The 19186-nt window shown below is 35.7% G+C and overlaps 1 protein-coding gene across 3 annotated transcripts in view; it reads right to left on the reverse strand.

Annotated features, from left to right (window-relative positions):
- The window catches only part of RNF13 (ring finger protein 13), a 154178-nt gene that overhangs the window by 104520 nt on the left and 30472 nt on the right, over positions 1 to 19186 (reverse strand). For all 3 annotated transcript variants that reach the window (XM_046002847.1, XM_046002846.1, XM_046002849.1), the window contains one exon: positions 17510 to 17590. In XM_046002847.1, coding sequence (XP_045858803.1) covers positions 17510 to 17590 — 81 coding nt within the window. The remainder of the gene's footprint in view (positions 1 to 17509; positions 17591 to 19186) is intronic.

Here is a 19186-nt window from a genome sequence, read left to right on the forward strand (position 1 = left end):
CCAGAAGCCTGAAAGATCTGGTGGGCACATCCTCTGCTGTCCACTGTCAGCTCACTTGAACAGTAAAACCAGCCTCCAGCTTCTCCCTGAAAGGAGCTTGTCCATACAACTAGCACTCCAACTGTCACCCCATTGACTAACTTCCAAATCACCTAACTCTGGGATCTGGGATACCACAGGGCTTGGTATCTCATGAGTATCCTGGAACATACAAAACAGTGACGACTCTAATTTGGAAACACAAGCATATCCAGTGACTATTCCCAGCTGCTGCCTGTAAGTTGAATTTCCAATTAGCATGCACTGGAGAGCCATATTAAAGTAAGTAGATGGCACTAACTGGCAACTCAAATCCACAAGAATAGAGAACCAGAAATAATAAGTAAGAATGTTAACATAAAACATTACATATACTTATTCTCCTTTCTTTTCTCAGGCTCATTAGTAAATATAAAATTATATGAAGTAATAGTTAAAACAATGTATCGTTGAGCTTATAACATATAATATACATACAAGTAATATAAAAGAGAAAAAAATAGAGCTAATTGTAATCATGTTTCTATATCTTACTGAAACTGACCTAGTATTCATCTGAAGTAGATTCTAATCATTAAAGATGCATATGGTAAGTCCTAGCAACCACCAAAAGAATAATGCAAAATAATATAGTGGGGGGAAAAAATCAATAATGAATTAAAATGATACACTAGAAAATATTAACTTAAAGCAAAAGAAAGCAATAAAAGAAAAAAATAGACATGAAACACAAAAAACAGAAAATAAAATGGGAAATGTAAACCCAACATCAAGAATAACATTCATGTGAATGAATTAAATAATTTATTCAAAAGACAGATTGTCAAAATGGATTTTAAAAATGAAGTTCCAACTGTATGCCGAACACAGGAAACACAAATTATAAAGGGTTTAAATGTAAAAGGATGAAAAAGATATACAAACAGCTACCATATGAAAGCTGGAATGACTATACTAATACAAACAAAGTAAGTTTTAAAGTAAAAATACATTACGAGAAATAAACAAGAACATTTTGTAATGATATAAAGGTCAATACACCTGAAAGATATAACTACTATAAATATACAGGCACCAAACAACAGAGTCCCGCATTACACATACTAAAAAAAAAAAAAAAAAAAAAAAACTAACAAAACTGAAAAGGGAAATAGATAATTCAACAATTATATTGGAGACTTCAATCACAGAACTTGTCAGATCAATCAGGAAACAGAAGACCTGAGCAACACTATAAGACCACTAAAGCTAAAAGACATCTATTGAACATCTCATCCAACAAAAAAGTATACATTCTTCTCAATTGCACATGGAACATTTTCCAGCATAGATGATATGTGAGACCATAAAACAATGTTCAATAACTTTTAAGCACTGAATCATCCAAAGTACAGTCTATGACCACACTGGAGTAAAATTGGAAATCAAAATTTGAAGAAACTCAGAAATAAGTACAGAATAAACAACACATTCTTAAATAAGCAATGAATCAAATAGTTTGCAAAAGAAATTACAAAATTATTTTGAAAATGAAAAGAGAAACAACATATCATAACTAAGGGGATACAGTTAAAACAATGCTTAACAAATTTATGCCTATAAATGCCTATGTTAAAAAGAAGAAAAATGTCAAATCAATAACCTTTTCATTTTAAGACACTTGAAAAAGAAGAGCAAACTAATCCTAAAGCAAATCCTGCTCTTGGGGCACCAGCTATTGATTCCATTTCAGGTCATAATCTCAGGGTCCTGGGATCAAGTTTCAAATCTGGCTCTGTGCTCATCATGAATACTATCTCCCTCTCCCTCTGCCCTCCTCCCTGCTTACACGCGTGCACACACACACACACACACACACACACACTCTGTCTCTCTCTCTCTCTCATGAATAAACAAATTAAAAAAAAAAAAAAAAGGCTGGGACATCTGGGTAGTACAATCTGTAAGTGACCGACTCTTAGTTTTGGCTCAGGTCATAATCTCATGGTTCATGAGATCAAGCCCCACACTCACTCTCTCCCTCTCCCTCTGATCCTCCCCTACTCTCACATATACTCTCTAAATAAATAGATCTAAAAAAAAGAAAAAAATGTCTGCTCTTGACAATTCTATTCAGAAATATCCTAAATGGGATTATTTAGGAATTTCTGATAAAAGTATTTGCCTTTTCCTAACTATTTTAGACATTCATTGCTTCATGTTAAAGAAACATTTCAAAGTTCAAAGTAAAAAAATATTCTTCAAATAAAAAAAAAATTTCCTGGCAGTGCTAGCCAGGTGATTAAGCCAAAAAAAGAAGAAGAAGAAGAAGGAAAAAAGGAAAAGAAGGAAAAAAGAGGAAAGATATAAAAAACATTCAAATTGGAAAGGAAGAAGTAAAACTGTCTCTATTTGATCTGCAGAGGACATGAGTTTATACAGCTGACCCTTGAACAACATGGGCTTGAACTGCACAGGCCCACTTACATATGGATTTTTTTTTGATACAGTATGGTACTATAAATGTATTTTCCCTTCCTTATAATTTTTCCTAGTAACATTTTCTATTCCCTATCTTACTTTACTGTGTATTATGTTATATGTTTACAGTATATATTTTTAGGTATATGTATGTATATGTACATGTATATGTGTGTATGGGTATTTTATGTACATGTATATGTATGTATACATATGTATATGAATGTAATGCATATAACATACAAAATATGTGTTGATAAACTGTTTATATCACTGAGGCTATTCTGGTCAACAGTATTAGTAATTAAGTTTTTGGAGAGTCAAAAGTTATACATAGTTTTTTGACCATGTGGGGGTCAATGCCTCTAAACCCACATTGTTCAAAGGTCAACTGTATATAGAAAACCCTAAGGAACCCACTAAAAAAAATTAGAATAAACAAGTTCAGCAAAATTGCATGATATAAGATTAATGTACAAAAATCAACTATTTCTATAACGCTTCCAATAAGCTATCTGACAAGCAAACTGGGAAAACAATATAATCTTTTGATACAATAGTATCAAAAGCAAGAATAAGTTTCATAAAAGAAGTGCAAGACTTGTACAGTAAAGGCTACGACACTTTGTTAAAAGAAATTAAAGAACACTTAAATAAATGGAAAGACAGTCTATTTTCATAGATAAAAAGATTTAATAGTGTTAAGAGGGTAATACTCCCTAAATTAATTTACAATTTTGATGCAATCTATATAAAAACCCTAGCTGGATTTTTTGGTTTATTTTTGTTTTGTTTTTTTGCAGGAATCGACAAGGTGATCCTAAAGTTTAAATGGAAATCGAAGGTATCCAAAACAGCCAAAATAATCTAGAAGAGAAAAACAAACTTGGGGGACACACACTTCCATTTTTTTTAATTTTTTTTTTTTAAAGATTTTATTTATTTGACAGACAGAGATCACAAGTAGGCAGAGAGGCAGGCAGAGAGAGAGGAGAAAGCAGGCTCCCTGCTGAGCAGAGAGCCCGATGTGGGGCTCGATCTCAGGACCTTGAGATCATGACCTGAGCCGAAGGCAGAGGCTTAACCCACTGAGCCACCCAGGTGCACCCACACTTCCATTTTTAAAAGTTACGATACAGCTACAGTAATCCAAACAATATGGTGCTGGCATACAGATAAATCAATGGAACAGAATATAAATTCTAGAAATAAACTTTCATATTTATGGTTGACTTTTTTTTTTTTTAAACAATGGTGCCATGACAACATAGTGAAGAAAGAATAGCTTTTCAACAACTGGTGGTGAGAAAACTGGATTATCCATAGGCAAAAGAATTATATTGAACCTCTACCTCACATTAAATAGAAAAATTAACTCAAAATAAAGACCTAAATCTGAGAACTATATCAAAATAATCCTAGAACACATAAATTTTCATGACTGTGGATTAGGCATTGATTTCTTACATATGATACAGAAAGCATAAACAAAAGGAGAAACTATAGATTAACTGGACTTAATCAAAATTAAAACCTTTTGTACTTCACAGAGCATCATCCAAAAAATGAAAAGACAAGGCCAAGAATGGGAAGAAGGATTTACAAATCATATATCTGACAAGGGGCTTTTATCCAAATACATAAAGAAATCTTATAACTCAATAATAAAAATTCATAGACTCTAATTTTAAAATGAGCAAAGGTGGAGTTAAGATGGCAGAGGAGTAGGAGGACCCTGAGCTTGTCTCATCCCTGGAACACAGATAGTTACCAATTATTCTGAACGCCCAAAAAGTCAAATGGAGTTCTGAGAGAACAAAAACTCCAACTCCTCAAGCAGAAAAGCAGCCACCTTTTGAAAGGTAGGAGGGGCAGAAGTTCGCTTGAAGACAGCTATAGATGCCGCAACAAGGAGGGAGCCTGTTTACTAAAGCTATCACAGAGTATTAGGAAGGGCAGAGCGTAAAAATCTGAACTTTTAAGTTTGTTACCGTGGGGGACATGCCTGGAGTAAAGGTGCTCAGGTGACAAAGAGGGGCAGAATCGAGGAGTGACAGGGTGGTCTGAGGATCCCCTGGGTTGCAGCAAGGGGCACCAAGTTGCAACACTGTTCCAGGAATCGGAGCCAGGAAGCCGGCAGAGAGCAGCAGATCCTGGTGAGGGCTTTTTGCCATAAACCACATACCACCGCTGGTCATGCAACTACCTTCCTGGGACTGGCAACAAGCACAAGACCCTGCCCTGGAGGAACAGGGCAGGTCTGCCCTTCCAGCATCCCTGAAATTTGCAGTTTTGAAATTTAGTCACACACCTGAGCTAAAAAGGCTCCACTAGAGCAGGGTAAATAAAGGGTTCAGACAGAAAGTGGGAGAAACAATGATTGCTTTCCTGTGAGGGTTCACTAAAGAGTAGGGGCAAATGTTCAGCTCCCCGGTTAGAGAGCTGGACACAGCCATTTTCATCCTGCGCAAGAGAACTAAAAGCCTTCAGGGAGCAAAACAGTCCCACCTAGTGCAAGCCAAGCCACATAAACCAACCCCGCCCACCTGAGCACTGGAGAAGCATCTGCTCTGAAATAAGACAGCCTGAGAATCAGTGCAGCAGACCTCTCCCCCAGAAGACCAGCACAAACAACTAGCATACACCAAGTTTACTGATCACTGAGTGCTGCAAAGCTCAGCTCTAGGGGAAATAGGATCAAGTTCCTTTTTTACTTTTATTCTTTATTTTTTATTTTTACTATTGTTTCACTGTTCTTCTATTTTCCAATTCCTTTATTAACTTTTTAAAATTTTTATATATATAATTTTCAGATATATTTTTTATTTTTGTCTACTTTCATTTTATTTTATTTTTTATTTTGCGATCTAGATTCTTTTAACAAGCAGACAAAAACACACCCATGATTTAGGTGAGGTTTTTGGTTACCTGTTTTATATTTTTGTTTTTCTTGGTTTTTTTTTTTCTTTGTTTTATGCTTTGTTTTTGTTTGTTGTTCTTTTTTCTCTTTCTTCATTTCTTTTCTGGACAAAACAACATGACTGAGAAATTCACTCCAAAGGAAAGAACATGAGGTAGAACTCAAGGCCAGGGATTTAATCAATACAGATATAGGTAAGATGTCTGAACCAGAATTTAAAACAACGTTTATAAGAATATTAGCTGGGCTTGAAAAAGCATAGAAGACACTAGCTAATCCCTTACTACAAGCACTAAAATCTAGTCAAGCCAAAATTAAAAATACTATAACCAAGATGCAAAAACAAATGGAGACCACAAAAAGGAGGATGGATGAAAGAGAGGAGCAAATCAGTGATACAGAAGATAAAACTACAGAAAATAATGAAGCTAAAAAGAAGAGGAAAAGAAAAGTAATGGATTGTGAAGGCAGACTTCAAGAACTCAGTGACTTAGTAAAATGTAATAACACACAAATCATGTGATCTCTGAAGATAAAGACAGAGATAAAGGGGCAGAAGATTTATTTGGGCAAATTATAGCTGAAAACTTCCCTAATCTGGGGAAGGACACTGGTGCAGCTACTCTGGAGAACAGTATCCTCAAAATGTTAATTTAGAACAACTCTATGATCCAGCAATTGTGTTACTATGTATTTACCCAAAGGATACAAAAATACAGATTCCAAGGGATACATGCAACCCGATCTTTATAGCAGCATTACCAACAATAGCCAAACCATGGAGAGAAACCAAATGTCCACCAACTGATGAATGGATAAAGAAGATGTGGTATAAATCTACAATGGAATATTACTCAGCCATAAAAAAGAATGAGCTCTTGCCATTTGCAATGATGTGGATGGAGCTAGAGAGTATTACACTAAGTGAAATAAGTCAGTCAGAGAAAGACAAATACTATATGATCTCTCTCATATATAAAATTTAAGAAAGAAAACATATGGGATGAACATATAGGAAGGGGGAAAAAAAAGAAAAGGACAGAGGGAAACAAGCCATAAGAGACTCTTACCAATAGAGAATAAACAGTGTTAGTGGAAGGAGGTAGGTGAGAGATGGGCTAGATGGGTGAAGGGTACTAAGGAGGCCACTTGTTATGATGAACACTGGGTGTTGTATGTGATGAATCACTGAATTCTATTCCAGAAACCAATATGCACCATATGTTAGCCACCTAAAATAATAAAGAGATAGACAGACAAATAGATAGATAACAGATTTGAAAGATATTTCTTCAAAGAAAATATATGACTGGCCAATAAGCACTTGAAAAGATGCTCAACATCACTAATGATTAGGGAAATTCAAATCAAAACCACAATGAGATAGCACTATACACCCACTAGAATGTCTATTAGAAAAAAAAGAAAAGATTAAGATCAAATTTTGATAAAGAAATGGAGAACTTGGAAACTCCACACACTGCTGGTGGGAGTTAAAAATGGTGCACCCACTTTGGAGCAATCTGGGGTTTCCTTATAAGGTTACAGAGTTACCATACAACCCAACAATTCTACCCTTAGATATATATTCAAGAAAAAAAGGGGGGGGGGCACTTGGGCAGTTCAGTTGGTTCACCGTCCAACTCTTGATTTTGGCTCAGGTCATGGTCTCAGGGTCATGGGATCAAGCCCCACAACAGGCTCCACACTCAGCAGGGTATCTGCTTCTCTCCCTCTACCTCTGGCCCTCTCCCCACATGTGCTTGCTCTCTCTAAAAATAAATGGGTGGATCCTTAAAAGAGAGAAATGAAAATACAGACATAGAAACATGTACACTGATGTTCATAGCAGAATTATCCATAAAACCCAAAAAGTAAAAATTGCCCAAATGTCCATCAACTGATACAGAGATAAACAAAATCTGGTATACCCATACAACAGATTAGCTGCCATAAAAAGGAACGAAGTACTGATATATGTTATAAAACAGATGAACCTTGAAGAAGTGCTAAGTGAAAGAAGATGGAAACAAAAGGCTACATATTATATGATCCGATTTATAAATGAATAATTGCCTAGAGTTGGAACTGGAGGGGTTGGGGAGAAATGGAGAATGACTGCTAAAGGGTATGGGGTTTCTTTTGGGAGTTCTAAAATTGACTGTGATGATAACTGCATAACTCTAAATATTATAAAAGCCACTGAAACATAACACCTTAAATGAGTGAACTGCATGGTGTGTGAATTATATCTCAATAAAGTTATTAACAAAACATGGGGTGCTAGATGGCCTTAGTCAAAGGCAACCTTTGATTTCAGGGTCGTGAGTTTGAGCCCCTCAATGGGTGTAGAGATTATTTAAAAATACAGTAAACTCAAGGGGCACCTGGGTGGCTCACTGGGTTGAGCCTCTGCCTTCAGCTCAGGTCATGATTTCAGGGTCCTGGGATCGAGCCCCGCATCAGGCTCTCTGCTCGGCAGGGAGCCTTCTTCCCTCTCTCTCTGCCTGCCTCTCTGCCTACTTGTGATCTCTCTCTGTGTGTCAAATAAGTAAATAAAATCTTAAAAAAAAAAAAATTCAGTAACTCAAAAAAAAACAACGAGGACATGAGGCTGGTCAATGAACTAGATGATTTTTAGTATAACTTCAGGTTGTATCTTAAATATTCCTGTTCTTACTATTAATGTTGTTAAATTCTTACCCAAAAAAGTATTACCTGTTGAATATATATGTATTACCTCATACGAGTCATCTAGAAACATATGTTTCAGGAATGCTCTTTTTTTTTTTTTTTTCTTTTTTACAGAGAGAGAGAGAGATTACAAGTAGGCAGAGCAGCAGCCAGAGAGGGGAGGAAGCAGGCTCCCTGCCAAGCAGAGAGCCCGATACGGGGCTCGATCCCAGGACCCTGAGATCATGACCTGAGCTGAAGGCAGAGGCTTAACCCACTGAGCCACCCAGGCGCCCCTCAGGAATGCTCTTGAAGGGGATAGCCTCTTCTTACAGGCTCCAGTCCACCGTAACTAGTATTATTTTTGCAGACAAGAAAACATGGTTTTATCCTATGGAGATTCTTCTGGATTTGTCTTTTTCTCTTTTGTTTTCTAGATCACATTGTGTAACATGGAAATATGTTCCGAAAGCCCATCTGATCACCTCTTGGTTTTAGAATACTGGCTGTCCCATGTAAATATAATTTAACTTGTTAAATATTTACTATACCTTTCTTTATATAATCAAAATCAGATTAACTTGATTGCAAATAGAATTTCACATTTATATGTAAATTAACAAATACCTTTTTCCTAAATTTACTATTTCAAACTAATCTGTAGACATAATAGCTTACTAATGATCTTATCATTAAAAAGGGGGGGGCAATAAATCATGATGTCCAGGATAAAGCTTGGAAATGAGATCAGTAATTCCCTTTTAACTGAAACTGATGTTGAAAGAGTTAAAGAGATACTGTAACAGATCTGGTTGACAATTCTTTGGTTTTTCTATTAACAAGTCTAATTCCTGAAAACAACATAATTGATAAAAATTTAAAGATTATTGCCTTGAATTTCAACACAAAAGTAGTTGTTTGTCAGGGTTTTGACTTTCTATCAAGCTATACGAAGAAAGGACAACTGTTATGTGTTTCCCATTCAGCACACACAGATAATGCTTCACTTCATAGATCATATCTTGACAACTTAAAAACCAAAATGACTGTGCCTTCTGGTGGACAATGCCTTTTAGTAATCTGTTACACAACACACGACCATCATAACCACACCATTGCTTAAGAAAAAAAATCCAGTCAAACACTGTCACTTTAAACACTGAACCAACAAGTAAAAAATCAAAAGCTCAAAAGACTATGGTATACTTGTAGGATCTGCTACATCCAAAAAGATAGAATTCTTTTTGCTCTTAGAGAAACTAAGTGATTGAGCTTACATTGGAAATACCCTCTAAGATCACCTTCTAAACTGACAAAACAACACAAGTCAGTAAGGAATATTCATTCATATTTTATATTCTGTAGTATTTGACAGATAGCATAAGAGCTTTAAACATGTTAAGCAACTACAAAACTCCTAACAAAATCAGATTAGAAAAGAGTTCAGAAACAAATACAGAAAGTAAACCTGTGAAAACTTAAGAGGCAGGAGAGAAATTCTTCAGTTTTGCAAACAAAAGTGAATCCTAACTAAAAGGAATCCTTTGGTAATGAAGCCAAAAACATACTGGTTTTGTTTGTTTGTTTTTTGTTTTTTGAAAAAGAAACAGACCTTCAATCATTCACTATTCACATCATTTGCCATTTGCAATTTGTCATAATAACTCAGTCACTGTTGACATAATCCAGTTAACTGAAGTTGAATACAAACTGGTTATCAATCTGATTAGGGGTTCAGAACTTAAAATTACTAATAAAAATGGTTATATCCTAGCTACAGAAATTATTTCAGTATTAAGTATTCAAAGAGAATGGCGAATGGCAAAAAGGGATCAGATCACTCAGGTAAACATAAAAATAGAACAATACAAAGTAATAAGGGTTTTAATACTGGTAATTAATTTTTCCTGATAATCTCAAGGACGATCACAGATTCATTTATTAAAGAGAAATATATGGAATGCAGAAAAAAATGAATTATCTCATTATGGCAAATTATCACTCAGAAAAGAAAGGTATTATTATCAAACTCTCCAGAGTGGTCAGACACTCATATACCAGCAGTATATAAGACTACCTATTTTTCATATCCCTGCTGGCTATTAACTCCTTATTTTCACTAATCTGTTGAGTGTGAAATGACATCTAATTGTAATATACACAAGGAGAGAATTTTAAGCTATAATAGCAAGAAACTGACATCTTACATATTAATAAAATTTTTTTAAATTGTGATATATTCATAAAATGAAGTATTATGCAACAGTCAAAATGAATGCAGACAATATAACAATGCAGATAAAATTCAAATATAGTGTTGCATGAAAAAAAAAAGCAAGTTTAAAAACCAGAACAAACAATTTAAAAGCAGGTAAAATGATTATAGATTCATATAGAAGATAAAATATGTTTTGTAACATAAATGAGAAAAATCTAAATTTCAGGAAAATGATTATCTATGAGGAGGAAGATAAGGGAATGGAATTTGGAAGGAAAAAAATATTTCAAAGGTACTGGTAATGTTTTGTTTCTTCTTTAAAAAAATGGCAAAATATGAACATCCAGGTAGTAGGTATATAGAATGTTCTATTATTCCCTTACTCTGTGTTTGAACTATTTCATAATTTTTAATAGGTGAAAGCAATCTAAACACAATGACAACCAAAGACAGAGGACTGATTACATTATTATATAATTCAAATAGTATTTTAAAAACTGTGATGACATGAATGCATGTATATTTACATAAAAAGATATCCATAATGGATATGCCATGATCTTGCCAAATTTTAAGAAGCTGCAAAATAGCATAAACACATAAAATGACAACATAAATAGGTCTATAAAAAACTCATAGTTATACCCAAGTCTCTTCGTTGTGGAATTATGTATGATTTTCATAATCTTCTTTATACATGTCCTTTATCATCTTAAATTTTATGGTGAGCATATATTGCATATATTGCTTATAATCAGAAAAATATTTTTTCATGTGAAGAAAAATTAAGAATTACTTTTTCCATATCAAATTGAGAAAGCCAGCAAGAAAATCTAATGAAAACTACTCAGTGACCAAACAACAAAGATGCCCAGTAATGAAACAGGGAAGTGTAGGGAGTTTGCTGAGTAGGAGATTAGATACCTTAGCCTTCTTTGACTTACAATGTGGTTGGAAACTAACTAGGACGATGTGAGTGGTCCAAGGATGATAGAAGAGGCTACCAACTGTGGAAGACAAAGAACCAAGGTTGGATTTGGGGAATTCTATATAAGATAGGAGGGTTATGTGTAGACTTTCCATGCTTTTCTTCAGGCCCTCCTCCCCCTTACTCTCTGTCCCTGTCTCCACACTTCTTCTCCAAGTAATAAATTGTCATAATGAAATAATTCATTATTTTCCACATCTAATGAAATGCTCTATTCCCTGATAAAGTTAAGAAATGAATGAGCAATCATTACCTTTGAAACTAATAGGAAAAGATTTTAAAAGCTCAAAATTCACTGAAGATGCATTCTTTTTATACCTTTGTGCATTTGAAAAATGACTTGATTTTAGAATTCCTATTTTATGTATAAAAAGGTGTGGTGTTACCTCTTATTTTGATGATTCCATTTCCTATCCTTTGAAAAATGAACTCTATTATTTTTTATTTACTCTATTTACTCTATTCTTTTTTAGTCTACAAACTGAAGGTGATATTATGACAGTTAACAGTTCCTAGGAGTGAGGAAGCTAAGTACATTCAGCCTACCAAGACATCTTCATATCACAAAACTATCAAGTGTTTTGGGAGGGGAAAATATAGTAGCTGCTACTAAGCATCTTCCCTACAAAGAAAGCAAAGGAGACATCACAAATAAGGCATCCAAACAACCATATTTCCTTGCAATATTTGCGTTTTCTTTCACTAGAGGAAAAAAAAAGTTTTCTAATCTCAACCCTACAAAATCACTTCTTCTGAAAGAATCCTGAAGACGGGGGTGCCTGGGTGGCTCGTGGGTTAAAGCCTCTGCCTTCGGCTCAGGTCGTGATCCCAGGGTCCTGGGATCGAGCCCCACGTCAGGCTTTCTGCTCAGCAGGGAGCCTGCTTCCCTTCCTCTCTCTCTCTGCCTGCCTCTCTGCCTACTTGTGATCTCTGTCTGTCAAATAAATAAAATCTTTAAAAAAAAAAAAAAGAATCCTGAAGACGTTACTAGTAAATTTTCAAATAAGTCTAGTTTGTGGAAATTTTACTAGTGATAACACAGAGTGCTAGTTTAAGAATAATGATCAGGAGAAATCATATATAAGGATACATATCATAAAAGGTACAAATTATCTAGAACCTTTAAGAATGATACAGTTAAGGACAATCTGCATCCCATGACCTTCATTCTCTATGTTTTCTCATCTACATACATAAGTACTATACACTTAGTACTATAAAATACACTAAGTACTATATTATAAAAACATCGTATACAATGATCATGATATATCTAGCCCAAAAGGTATTTTGCTGAAAATAAGATTTGCCATTGGTAGCTATACTTAGGAAATCTGATGCTAGGCTTACTGATTAAGGATTCCTTAGAGATAAATCTGGCTTTCAATTTTTTAGCAATCCTCATTATAATGAGGGAACAGAAGGCAAGCTGAAGACAAAGCACAAGCTGACACCCCACAACCCCCACCCCCACCCCCACCCCTGATGGGATATATGTGACATTCCTCAACCCACTCATGATTGCCCTAAAGCTAAGGGAAGGAAAAACAAATGGCTCTAGAGATTATGATCCTGCAGGACCAAAGTCTCCCTCAGTTTACAATTTTTTTTTTAATAAAATATTAAAAAAAAAAAGTTTTACAATTTTTTTTTAACAAGAAAAACATTCTTATCAATAACCTAAAGGAAATGTGGATGAAATTGGATGTCCTTATAAACTGCAGGCCAATAACAGATACTTGAGACAGGCAGAGTAATGTTCTGGGGCACCTGGGTGGCTCAGATGGTTAAGCATCTGATTTCACCTCAGGCAGGACAATGATCTCCAGGTCCTGGGATTGAGCTCCCAGCTCAGCAAGGAATATGCTTCTCCCTCTCCCTCTGCCTCTCCCCTTGCGTGTGCACTCTCTCTAGCTCTCAAATGAATAAAGTAATAAAAACAAAACCAAACCAAAAAAAAAGAATACAATGTTCCTCCAGGAAGCTTCCAATGGTCTTCACTTTAATACCTTGCTGGAGGGGAAAAAACAATCTTAACTTGACAAGAGCAATGCCTCCAGTATCTTGTAGGTCCTATTTGGCATATGAGAGTTCTTTTGAAAACCTCCCTTTTCCTTACCTCCCCCAACTCCGAAGTATATAATCAGCCACCCCTCACAACCCCAGCGCAGGACAGCTCTTTCTGCCCATGGATTCTGTCTCCATGCTTTAATAAAACCACCACCATTCTGCACCAAAGAATTCTTTCTTGGTCGTCGGCTCCAGACCTGACCCTACCGAACCTCACCTATATTCCAAAATCCACATCAATTATTTCCTCTACTTATCAAGTAACTTCTTAAAAGTATATAAATAAGAAAATTGAAAAGTTTGAACCTCCTGATGATGTGGTTTTGGAATATAGGTGAGGTTTGGTGTTGAAAAGGGTGTAGAAAAACGGGTATTCTCGTGTGCTGTTAATGGGAATAAAATCAGTAAAGCCTTTCGGGTTTTTTTTTTAATTATTTTAATTCAATTAATTAACATATAACATATTATTGGTTTCAGAGGTAAAAGCCTGTGAGTTATCAGCCTTATATATAATACCCAGCGCTCATTACATCACATGCCCTCCCTAATATCCATCCCCCAGTTACCCTATCTCTCTACCCACCTCCCCTCCAGCAACCCTCAGTTTGTTTTCTAGGATTAAGAGTCTCTTACAGTTTGTCTCCCTCTCTGATTTTGTCTTGTTTTATTTTTCCAGCACGCTTTTTGGAAATGTAACTTAGTGTATCAGTGAAGATTTTAAAAGTACAAACCCACTGACTTATCAACTATACTTCTAAACCTCTACCCTAGAGAAATAACTTAATTGTGGATAAGAAACAAAATATCTGTTAACAGGAAATGACTAATAAACTATGGTCCTTCATATTATACAATGCAATGCAGTGCTCACTAGGAACATGCTAGATCTATAGATGCAGCTGTGGAAAGATCAAGACATAATGCTAAGTGTGGGGATGTACAGGGAGTCAAATTACAGAGTAACATCATAGTGGGTATCTGTCATTCATAGTGCCCCAAATTTTCTGACCCACCTTCCCCACACTACGAATTCCACCTTTCTAAAGCAGACTAAAACAACAAAAATAACAACAAAAACTATAAACTATATTAGCCAGCCTCCATCATAGCGAGTATTTCACTAAACTATTTGACTAGTAGTTAAAGGGCCTACAGTCAGAAAAATCAAGATGTTAGATTTCAGAAAACAGTCTGGCAAAGAGTATTTCTTTAGCTTGGGTGGCCGTTGAGGCAAAATGTTTTGAGCTAAGTAAGATCACAAAGGCTTCCTGATGGGAGAGAAGGTGCTGTGCTTTAGGGGTCAGTGGCTGCATCAATCCTTTATCAAGCCATTTCTACAAGGAGGTTCTGGGTTTTGTTCCTGACAATTTGGAATCTGCTTCTCCAGGATATGATACTGAGTAAGGGACAGGCGGAGCTAGGGAGGAAGAGACAGGTAGGGGGCCATGGGATCAGGAGAACAAAATTTAAAAATATGAGGGAGAAAAGGAAACAAGCTGGACCATCATGTACTGGGTGTCAGAGGTGGAATCTTGTTATAACAGCTTCTTGTGACCAACAAAATTACCAGAACCTAAAAAGGAAGTAAAGCCACTGAAGTTGTTATCACTAGCCCTTGCTCAAAGGTGATATGAATAGAGATGTTAAAAGGATTTAAGTTCCCTGGTTCCCTTTCTATAAAAGCCCATCTAAAAGCCCCCAGTGGCAACCCTGTCAGGATCCCTCTCAGTCCTGAGAGCTTTTTCTGTATCCTTGTTTAATAAACTTCTATCGTTTTACTCACTCTCCTTTGCCTGTGAGATCCATTCTTCAACTCCGTGGGACAAGAACCTTGCTATTCCACTTCAGTACTCTAGACATCTGTAGCCCCTCATAAATCCCTTTCTGAGTTAATTAGCTAGAATTGATTCTATTATAGAAATTAAGAAACCTTTCATATATACAAATGGTAATCACCTATGAACTTTTTCAATTCATAAATTAATGAACTAAAAAGCACCACATATTCAGAAAAACAGCTGAAGGGTCTATAAGATCACACAGCACCCTGATACTTAATGCTGAAGAGAGAAGTGGGATTGACATGTATAGATGAAGAGGGGGTAATGGAAAGCTTTTCTTTTTTCCTCTGTATTTTTCTTTTCTATTTAAATATTTTTATAATGCAAGACAGTCCTACAATGCTGGGAATTTAAGAATTTAAAATCTTCAAAAAATTAAAAACTAACACACTCCTCCCAAAGGTGCCTGCCATCCTAAATGACAATAATAGTTTTACAGAATTTTAAGAAAAAACAACCTGAAAACATTCTGTGGTACATACACACAATTTCATATTCTAACTTACATAACATAAAAACTTCACCTTGTAATGGGGAAGGACATTCTAACCATGACCCCAGATGTAGAAGAAAAGCATAGTAATTTTTAACTACATAAACAAAACTACTGAAACCTTAAAGTTAAAAGATGAAGGACAAACCAGAAAAAAATGACCTGAAACACATATGATATGGCAAATAATAGATTAATTTTTCCAGTATAAAAAGGATTCTTAGAAATCAGTAAAAACAGGGGGCGCCTGGGTGGCTCAGTGGGTTAAGCCTCTGCCTTCAGCTCAGGTCATGATCCCAGGGTCCTGGGATCCAGCCCCGAATCGGGCTCTCTGCTCAGCAGGGAGCCTGCTTCCCCCTCGCTCTCTGCCTGTCTCTCTGCCTACTTGTGATCTCTCTCTGTTAAATAAATAAATAAATTCTTTAAAAAAAAAAAAAAGAAAGAAAGAAATCAGTAAAAACAGGGTGCTTGGGTGGCTCAATGGGTTAGGCCTCTGCCTTCAGCTTGGGTCATGATCTCAGAGTCCTGGGATCGAGGCCCACATCAGGCTCTCTGCTCAGCTGGGAGCCTGCTTCACCCTCTCTCTCTGCCTGCCTCTCTGTCTACTTGTGATCTCTCTCTGTCAAATAAATAAATAAATAAATCTTTAAAAAAAAAATCAGTAAAAACAGACATTTTAATTTAAAAATGGACAGAGAGGGGCCCCTGGGTGGTTCAGTCAGTTAAGCGTCTGCCTTCAGCTCAGGTCATGATCCCAGGGTCCTGGAACCAAGCTCCTCTTTAGGCTCCCTACTCAGCTTCCCTTCTTCCTCTCTGCCCCTGCACTCCTCAACTCCTGCTTGTGTACACACACTCTCCCTCAGATTTAAAAAAAAAAAAAAAAAAAAACTTTAAAGAAAATAAAATTAAAATGGGCAAAGAGCATTAACAGGCAATTCACTCTCACATTCATATGCACACGTTCAAACACAAACAGCAAAAAACTAAGATGTTCAAGCTCATTAGAGTTTATCAATTAACTAAAATTTGGTTATATCTAGTATTAAAGAGGGAGTGGGGGAAAAAAGTCTCAGACACTATTGGTAGGATTCTAAATTGTCCCAAACATTCAAAGGGCAACCTGGAATATACGACAAAATTTTAAACATGTATTCCATATACAAAACTATTCTAAATTTGGAAATGCATCCTATGCAAATAAATAGACAACTACACAGAAAAGGAGACACTCACTGTAGCATTACTTATAAAAGCAAAACTGGACAACCTAAAAACCCACATGAAAAATTAAACAAATAAATGTTCAAAAACCCATAGTATTTCATGATATTGCAAAACCAGCCAGCCATTCCAAATAAAAAGATTCTTCTCTAATACCATGAAAAGATGTTCTAGATTGAGAAATAAGTGAAAAGGCCTGGAAACCAAGTAGCATGTTTCTATTTAGTGTTAAAATATAAATTCATTATATAAGTAAACACATAATATAATATGCATACACATATCTATAAACACACACACATACACACACACACACATACACATATACCCAACACACAGTACATATCTTAGAAAACAGGTCTGAAATACATACCAAAATCTTAACAGGGGCTCGTTCAGAATGATACAATCATAGGTGATTTTCACTTTCTTCTTTATACCTTTTGAAGAGTCTGAACCATTTATAAATGAATATGTGTGGATTTTATGGTAATGGTAAGAAATATTTTCATTCTTTAAACAAAGAGCAATAAAAATGACCTTACTAAATACCTTGTGCTTTTACTGCATATTACTATTTGCTTACCTTTAAACCTTCAGCTGGAAGTCTATAACCAAATCTTGCTGGAAGGTCATCAAATGTCTGAGATGCATTTTCAAAATTATACTAAATATAAAATTAAAAATAATCAAGTTACAATCAATTTACACATAACATTAAAAACAAAATGTTTATGATTTATCATTTCCACAAATTTTATCCACAATTTTATCCATTAACACAATTAAATCAACTTTATAATTTACATCTACTAAAATGGCAAGGAATATATACAATTTACAACATATACAACTGCTTAGATTCTGATTTCACAAAATTCTTATTAAACAGCAGCAATCCTATAACATTAAACCACTTACTGCTTTCTGAGTTTCTCCCACAGTTCCCTAGCAAGAATTTTTTTTTTTTTTTAAGATCTCATTTATTTGAGAGAGAGAGAGTGAGACCATGAGAGAGGGGAAGGTCAGAGGGAGAAGCAGACTCCCGGTGGAGCTGGGAGCCTGATTTGGGACTCAGTCCCAAGGCTGCAGGATCATGACCTGAGCTGAAGACAGCCCCTTAACGAACTAAACCAGCCAGGTGCCCTAGCAAGGAATTTTCTAAACAGATTATTTTCCAACAGGAGTTCCATTTGACTTTCTCTAAATGGTCTTATTTAATAGAAGAGATACACAGGATTTCTGGCCCTAGCTACAAAAGATGCCTTTGCCCCAAAGAAGAAGCATCAAATCATTTTTAAGAAATGATCTTTTCTATATAATCTGGACATTTTCATCTAGAGCTGAACAATGAACGAAAGAAACACAATGAAACATATCCATATAGAGAACTGAAAGCATTCACAATCAACTTTCCCCTTCCTTATAGGTATAGATTCCTATGCCACAGTATTTATCAGTTTCCTACCAAAAGAGAACCAAACAAAGCAAGGGTTCTCTGTCATTGTAGAAGATAATACTAATGATAATTGAGAAGTGAGTGTGCTGTATAATTTAAGAATGTTCTATCTGCTATACAGAAAAGAGAAACAAGGAAGATAGATGAAACTAAGCAAACATAATAAACAAGTAACTTCTGAAATACAGGCAAAGCTTACATGATGTATTAGAAGTGAAGATAGCTTTTCACAAATAGTAGGCCAAAAGAGAACAACAGAACACATCGTTTTGCAGACAGGTAAAATGTATGGAACAAAGTGAGAGTGTTACGTATAGCTAGAAAAGGATAGTACAAAAGATCAACCAAACTTTAAATATTCACAAAGGATTAGGTTACAAATCCAGATTGAGAGCTTTGTCATCCCTCAATCAAATGCCCACTGGTGATACCCATTCTAAATTCAAGTGTCATCTGCCAGAGACAAGCAGAAAAATAGCTCTGCGGGTTAACAGCAAGCTATAGCTGTGTTCAAGATGTTCAAGATGTAAATATCTTAAGTCTCTCCAACAGAGCAAATTTTGGATCTGAAAACCTTTCATCTGCCAATTCCCTTTGCTCACCCTCAACTCCATGTCCCAGCAACCACACTGTGACCAGAGAAAGCTGATGCAGAATTGAGACAGACTGGACAAACTAATAATGGGCAATACAGGATTTGGGTGGTATGGTTCTGGCATTTCACTTAAATATTACCCTGAGTGTCTTAACACAGCCATTCTTTAATGGCACTTCTCATTGTATGTTTGTAATTAATTTAATACA

Source organism: Meles meles, chromosome 4 (genome assembly GCF_922984935.1).
Source record: "Meles meles chromosome 4, mMelMel3.1 paternal haplotype, whole genome shotgun sequence".
In the NCBI taxonomy this organism is placed as follows: domain Eukaryota; kingdom Metazoa; phylum Chordata; class Mammalia; order Carnivora; family Mustelidae; genus Meles; species Meles meles.